The sequence below is a fragment of the Lemur catta genome, chromosome 21 (assembly GCF_020740605.2).
Source record: "Lemur catta isolate mLemCat1 chromosome 21, mLemCat1.pri, whole genome shotgun sequence".
In the NCBI taxonomy this organism is placed as follows: domain Eukaryota; kingdom Metazoa; phylum Chordata; class Mammalia; order Primates; family Lemuridae; genus Lemur; species Lemur catta.
Window position 1 is genome coordinate 26,071,869 of NC_059148.1, and position 7,645 is coordinate 26,079,513.

Genomic DNA, 7,645 nt, shown 5'->3' on the forward strand with positions numbered 1-7,645 from the left:
ATAATGAGAATGCTCAATTAATTAGGATTATCACTTTTTTATCTTTTTTTTGAGACGCAGTCTCCCTCTGTCACCCCGGGTAGAGAGCAGTGGCATCATCATAGCTCACTGCAACCTCAAACTCCTGGGCTCAAGGGATCCTCCTGCCTCAGTCTCCTGAGTAGCTGGGACTATAGGCATAAACTACCACGTCTGGCTAATTTTTCTATTTTTAATAGAGATGGGAGTCTCGTTCTTGCTCAGGCTGGTCTCGAATTCCTGAACTTAAGCAATCCTCCCACCTAGGGCTCCCAGAGTAGCAGGATTACAGGCGTGAGCTACCATGCCCAGCTGGATTATGACTTTTGATTTGGTTATTTCTACACTGCATATTTACAAACAAAGTCAATCAAAATCTCAAAAACCTAACTCAGAAAAATGTGAAGTCCTTTCAGAGGGTACTATGGATTCAGCCCTAACTTCTAACTTCTAAACTAGGGGTCTCCAAGCCCCACCTATTTTTGTAAATAAAGTTTTGTTGGAACGTAGCTAAGTGCATTCATTTATGAATACATATTCTACAGCTATTTTTGGTGAACACTGGTACAGATGAGAAGTTACAACAGAGACCCATATGGCCTGTGAAAATTAAAACATTTACTATCTGGCTCTTCACAGAAAAAGTTTGCTGACCCTGATTCTAAATAAACTATAGCTAAAATTATCATGTTGACTAATAAAAAACAAATGACATTCTATAAAACAGTCCCAGGTTGGAGGAGAAATCTCACTCTCAGGTACCTGTACTTACTAAGGCAGGAAAGCAGAATGATTTTCAACAAAGTCTGAACCATGCTATAGTCTAGGTAGCTAGACAATTAAATTTAACTACCACACCCATTCTCCAAGTATTTTTTACAACACCAGAAATAGATTCAATTTCTTGTTGTCAGTAAAGCAGTTTCTCAAGGGAAAAACACACACTGTACTTCCAAAAAGGATTCAACCTATCAAGTATCAATTGCTAAAACTTGCTGTAAGGCTACATTTAAATTAGTTATCTCTGAATAAGTTGGTGCCATTTTGAGTAAAATGAACCTTTTCTAAGTGCTATTGTTTCAAAAAGCTTTAGAAATCTGGATTATCAGAACAGATCATTCAAAATAGTTACTTCTTTACTTGTAATCAACTGGGAATATCATTTTCCATTGTTCTGTACAATGTGAACTGTGAAAATTGGTGGTAGAATTACTTATCAGAAAAGTACAAAGCTTTCCTATCTAATTTTTTGTTATAAGTACTATGTCCACAACAAAAGCTGTAAAATTAAACTGCACATTTCACCCTATGCTATATATGAGACAAATACGCTGATACAGAAAATGTGATGTGTTTCACTCAAACTGAAATGTAATTCAATTGTCAAACACTGAGAGATTTCATTATACTCTTTAGAAGAAACACACACTCTCTCCTGTGTGCCTGCATTATCATCTGGCTGGATACAAACTTGGGATAGCTACTTATTTACGTATCAGTTTGGACAGTATGGCTTCTGAATCATGCAAAATACAGGAAATCAGGTTTGGATTTTTCACTTCTGTCCCCAAATTTTATTATCTTGGTCAAATTTGATCAAAACCACACGTGTCATAAACTTACGTGACAACTGGAACTGAGCAGGTAGAAAAGACACTGAAATCCACAGAGCTGCAGTCAGGATCACAACAGCAGTTGATGTCACACTGTGCTGGGGACAAGTCACAGACACACAGAGCAGCAACTACAGAAATAAGAAGGGTAGGATCCAGAGCATCACAATCAGCAGGTGGTGACTGCCCCCTGCCACTGCAATGCACCATAGATCAATTTCATACCCAAGGTCCATTTTATTTTTCCTATTGCGCTTGGGGGGAAATTTGTGAAGTGGAAATTAGTCAGTTTGAGCACTCCATGACGTTTCCCCAAGGTGGCTAACCATCTCACCAGCTTGGAAAGTTCTGTTTATGCTCTCCCTACAAAAACTCTGATTTGGTAAGCTGAGTATGAAACCCAGACACCTGTACTTTTCAAAAACTTTCCAGGTGATGCTGAACCAGCACACCTAAACCATAAGAACCTGTCTGACCATAAGAACCATTAGTTTACAATTACAGATTCCCAAGTCCCTCCACCGGAGATTGATACAGAGAAAGGACCCCACTTACCACCTCCAGGAAAGAGGGTTTTCAGTCTTGTCCCTCTCCTCAAATATAACCTGCAGCCTTGAAGCTGAACTCATGTTCACAGCCTCTTGGGCAAGAATCACACTGGTTCAGGTGCTTAGAATATCTTTGGCAATTTGGACAATAAAGCATGGGGGAGGGGTAGGAATTGCCCCACTTAGCAACTTTTAATTATTAATAATGATTATCTGGATTTTTAATTCCCTATTTTATTCTACCAAAGAAAAAACCCTTTTAAAGAAATAGTAGAGCATGAGAATGATAAACACTGAATTCATGGTAGTGATCATTGCTGGGAAGGAGGGAATAAGATCAGGGTTTCAATCTTGTCTATATTGTTTTCTTTTTCAAAAAAAGATCTTAAGCCAAAAAGCCAAAAAAGGATCTCAGGCAAATTCTGGTAGAGGGTCCATACAACACTCTTATTTGTATATGTGAATTATTTTACAATAAAAATGAGCTTTAGAAAAATATAGCCCATAATAGGCATAGCACACTCTGGGAAAAAAATGTGTGAGGGGAAGGTTCAGTCAATAAATATACAATGATTTCTTAGTCTAAGAAAAATTTCCCTAAGTTTACAGTGCTTCTTTGTAGCCGAGGACTCTTCTATGTGCTTAATAAAATAATGATGCAGCTGAGGCATGCTAATGTAAAAAATAAAAAGTGTTTTAGGATCCCTGCCTTATGCATTTAAAATTACAATCTTGCTTTGTTTTCAAAACTTAAAACCATTTTAGGTAGCTATAAGGCTGCTGAGGACAAAGCAATAATGTTTAATAACTCCAGTTAGGAAAAAAAAGGTCTCTACCCAGGATGTAAGTGCACTTAATCATCCAACAAGTATCTATCCAGGTCTAAGTAGCACTCAGCTGCTCTTGCGTGCCTCTTATCATCTGCATGACTGGCTTATAGAGCAGGGTACTAACGAACACAGCTCAGACTCACAATGAACAGTTATCACTCTTCTCTTCCACCAACACTGCCTGCAAGCCATTCTGTAAATTTCCATCTAGTTCTCCACTCAGAGCCCGCCTCCTGCTCCAACACTTACCAGCTGTGTGACCTAAAATTAGGCAAGTAATTCAGCCACCTGGAAAATGGAGACAATACCCACATCATAGAGTTGCTGTGAAGATTAAATGAGATACATCACAGGTGGCATGCTTAGCACAGTGCCTGCCACACAGTGAGCACTTAATAAATGAACTATTATTACTGTCACAGGCTAAAGAGAGGTCCTTTAAAAAGATGAACACATGCTGGGTGCAGTGGCTCATGCCTGTAATCCCACACTTTGGGAGGCTGAGGCAGGAGGATTAAGTGAGCCCAGGAGGTTGAGATCAGACTGGGCAAAAAGCAAGACCTCGTCTCTACAAAAAAAAATTTTATTTTTAATTTCGAGGCGTGGTGGTGAGCACCTATAGTCCCACCTACTCAGGAGGTTGGGGCAGGAGGATCTCTTTAGCCCAGGAATTGGAGGTTGCAGTGAGCTATGATGACACCACTGCACTTTAGCCTAGGCAACAGAGCAAGACTCTGTCTCAAAAAATAAATAAGTGAGTAATTTGGGTGTTATGGTGCACTCCTGTAGTCCCAGTTACATGGGAGGCTGAGGCAGAGAACCATTCGAGGCCAGGAGTTGGAGGCTGCAGTGAGTTGTGATAGTGTCACTGCACTCCAGCCTGGACAACAGAATAAGACACTGTCTTAAACAAACAAAAATATGAGACAAGTACAAATCCGTCACCCATACTAAAAAACAGCCCTGACTACATGCCCTACCAATGGTGGTTCAAGCATAGCTTCATTTTGGGGAGAAAGTGCATTAACAGATGGAATACTTACGCAGATAAAAGATAAACCAGCCCTTAGTTTCAGGCATTGAATACTTGGCTATATTCTGTCCCAATTTATCACTGATTTAACTTCCCTACTAATTCATCAGATCAGCAGTTTCAATGTAAAACATCTTTGTTTATATAAAAAGAAAGTATATTTCTCTGTACTTTTTCTTACAGACTACTCATAACTGATGGAGAAAGCCTTTTGGAGAAATAATGGTTCAGAAGCTGAAGTGCTAGTGTGCAGGATGTCAGCAAATGATGACTTTTTTATTTACTAGCATTGAGCCTTACTTAAGATCTCTTTCTCTTAAGAGATTTAAGAAAAAAAAAAAAACCTATCAGGGTTACTCTCAATTCAAAGAGGATTTAAAAAATTTTTTTCTTGAGATCACAAACCCCTTTGCCAATCTGCTGACTGCTATGAACTCTCCAGAAAAGTCCATAGCCACAAAATTTTGCACTCAATCTCAGGGGGTCACAGCCATTGCTTGAGGTCATCCATGTCAAATCATAAATGTTTAATTCCAGGATTAGAGGATCTTTCTGAGAAATACGTTAATTATCCTTAAAATGAATTCTAAGCAGTGGGCATTAACCCCTCACCTCATACCTCCCCCAACCTTCAACCCAACACAGGAGCACTCCTGGGTTTTCATAATTCAAGTCTACGGACAAGAGCCTTGACCTAGTCACATTTAGTAAGCTGCTAGACTTTTGGCATCTCTTTTTGACGTAAGTGAAAAGTTCAATGCAGCCTATGCATTAATTTCCACCACTGTCTACAAACTTTCGATTTAATTTCACTTTCGGCTACAGGGATTCATTATTACCTTTAGCATTAATGTCGTCCAGGACCACTTCAAGTACTTTCAAAGATCTGATACTGTCCCACTTACACTCTCTGAGCCCCAGCGTCCTCATCTATACCACAGTCATAGTATCTGAGTTTTTGTTGACAATTAACGTCTACGGAACGCTCAGCAATGTCTGCACGCAGCGAGTGTTCAATAGGGGCTAGCCGTCATTGTTAAATCCTCACTCAGGCCCGCTCCAGGTTGGGTCTCTGTGGACGCCCGGCAGTTGGCACTCGGTACTCACCGTCTGTGACCGGGGTGGGCCTGGGTCCGGAGGAGAGCCCCGGGGGCCTGGAGGTTCCAGGAGGCCTAGGCTGCAGGGAGGGTCCGAGAGTGGCCGAGGCAGCCTCGGTGTAGTTGAAGCGCTCCGTCGTCACCGCCGGGGTGGCCCCGGCCTGGGCGCTCACGGAGGCCGCGCACCCCAGAAGCACCAGCAGGGGAGGCGGGAGGCCTCGCGGCCCCATGGCCCGGCGGATCCCCTACCCAGCCGCCACAGGGCTCGTGCGTTGCCCGGCAACCGCGACAGCCGGGCGCGGGGCATCACGGGAAAGAGCCCGTGAGGCCGCGCGAGGCCTCGGGAGGAGGGAGGGGCCTCTGCGGGGGGCGGGCACGACGCCGGCGGAAGCGGGGGGCGTGTCAATCCCAGCTTTGTGTGCTTCCCGGCTGATCTGCGGAGCTTGTTTAAAACATGGGGACTTCCAGGGACTACCTCAGGGGATCCTGAGTCAGTAAGTCGAGGCAGGGCCCAGGAATCAATAATTTTAACAAGTGTCCTCATGCAAGCCGCTGGTTGGACAGAAATTTGGGAACCGCTATCCTAACGCGACTGTGTTGGTCTTTTGAAGGAGCATGGGGGTCACTCCCATCACCATCCCTGAATGCTCTCTGTCCCAGATCCTGTCGGCACTGGCTTCACCTTTTTTGTTTTAGATGCATCTCACGAGGTCGCCCGGTAACTTCTGTCCACCGTGTTATGATAAGGAGGCAAATGAACACAACTTTTTTCCAGACAAAAAACTTACAAAAATTAAGTAGAATAATTTATAAATCTTAAAGGGAAAAACAAAGCAAATCAACTGTAACTCTACAAAATGACCTGGAGAACACAAGATTTAGGAAATCCCCTCCATTCTAAACTGGCTTAGTTAGAAGGTACCCGAGCCCAGAGATGTTGGCTATGGCTTTGACACTTAAATCTCTCTCTTTTTTTTTTTTTTTTTTTGAGACAGAGTCTCACTCTGTTGCCTGGGCTAGAGTGCCGTGGTGTCAGCCTAGCTCACAACAACCTCAAACTCCTGACCTCAAGTGATCCTCGTGCTTCAGCCTCCCGAGTAGCTGGGACTACAGGTGTACACCACAATGCCCGACTCATTTTTCTATTTTTAGTAGAGACGGGGTCTCGCTCTTGCTCAGGCTGGTCTCTAACTCCTGAGCTCAAGCAATCATCCTGCCTCAAGACTCCCCGAGTGCTAGGATTATAGGTGTGAGCCACTGCGCCTAGCCCCCGCCCCCAGGTCACTTCTATTGGGTAGAATTACTTTGGTCACTGGACATGATGATTTGGAGACTGGCCCTCAGTTTTAAAGTTTCAGAAACAAAATCTTCTTGGGGCAACCCAGGATTACTGGGTCATGGTAAGCAGACCTTCCAGAGATCAATAGAAGAGATGCCCATCTGTTGCTCCTGCTCAGCCTTCAAATCTCACCTCCTCCAGGAGGTCTTCTGCCCTGACCCACCAAGGAGGCAGACCCTCATGGGCTTTGGAGCAAGACAGTCCGGGTTAATCCTTTTCCATCCCTTATTAGCTGGGTGACCTTGAGCAAGTTACTTAACCTCTTTGAACCTCAATACCTTCATCTGAGAAATAGAGAAAATGCCTACTGTGGAGAGTACTTTGAAGAGTTAGATTAAGGTACACAAGCACTTAGCATAGGGCCTGGGAGCATGTAGCTGCTCCATAAAGAGTTGCTCCTAAATGTCCCTCGTACATGCCACCTCTCACAACTGACTTGATTTGTCCTCAACAATGTATGGGACATACACTTAAAAAAAAGTTTGCTCATCTGAAAATTATATTTAATTGGGTGTCCTGTATTTTTATTTGCTAAATATGACCTTTCATGGTAGGTTATTATTGACAGGCTGTTTCAATGGCTAGAACTAAGAATTATGTACTCTGTCAAGATAAAATCCATCGTACTGATGCTTCCGATTAAAATCAATATGACAGAGGTTTTTCTTAACTAGGTTGATCTTGCACGTGTATCTCTTTTCTCTTACACCATAAAGCTTGGTTCTCGACAATTCCAACATAATTTATTATTTGCTTTATCCCCAAATACACATTTAGCATAGTGCTAAATAACAATACTAATAACAGAATAACAATGCCAATAGCAATACAGAATAATACTAAGACTACTACCAACCAGATGCTTATTAAAAATAGATTAAGATTTTCTTAACTGCACACTTTTCACTTAATCCCTCTGACTTTAGGATGTTACCTTATCTCCACCCTTTTCTCTGACTGCTATCCCTAAACCCAGACCTTCTCTGGTTCACGTTCTCTACAGAATAAATATCCAACCTTCTGCAGGGATTAGGGCAAGGGATTCACAAGGAGGGGAATCTGGGGTCTAACCATTCCCAATATGTTATTTACGTTCAATTAATTATCTGTTTTCCGTCCTACCTCTCACCCCAGGGACCTTCAACCTTCAATTCCTGAGCCTTTTTG

At 42.6% G+C, this 7,645-nt stretch overlaps 1 protein-coding gene across 1 annotated transcript in view; it reads right to left on the minus strand.

Annotated features, from left to right (window-relative positions):
- The window catches only part of TCTN1 (tectonic family member 1), a 27,146-nt gene extending 21,701 nt beyond the window's left edge, over window positions 1-5,445 (minus strand). The window contains exons 1-2 of the mRNA XM_045534834.1: window positions 5,150-5,445; window positions 1,642-1,762 (exon numbers count right to left, since the gene is read on the minus strand). Coding sequence (XP_045390790.1) covers window positions 1,642-1,762; window positions 5,150-5,369 — 341 coding nt within the window. The 5' untranslated portion in view covers window positions 5,370-5,445. The remainder of the gene's footprint in view (window positions 1-1,641; window positions 1,763-5,149) is intronic.
- Between the last annotated feature and the right edge of the window lie 2,200 nt (window positions 5,446-7,645).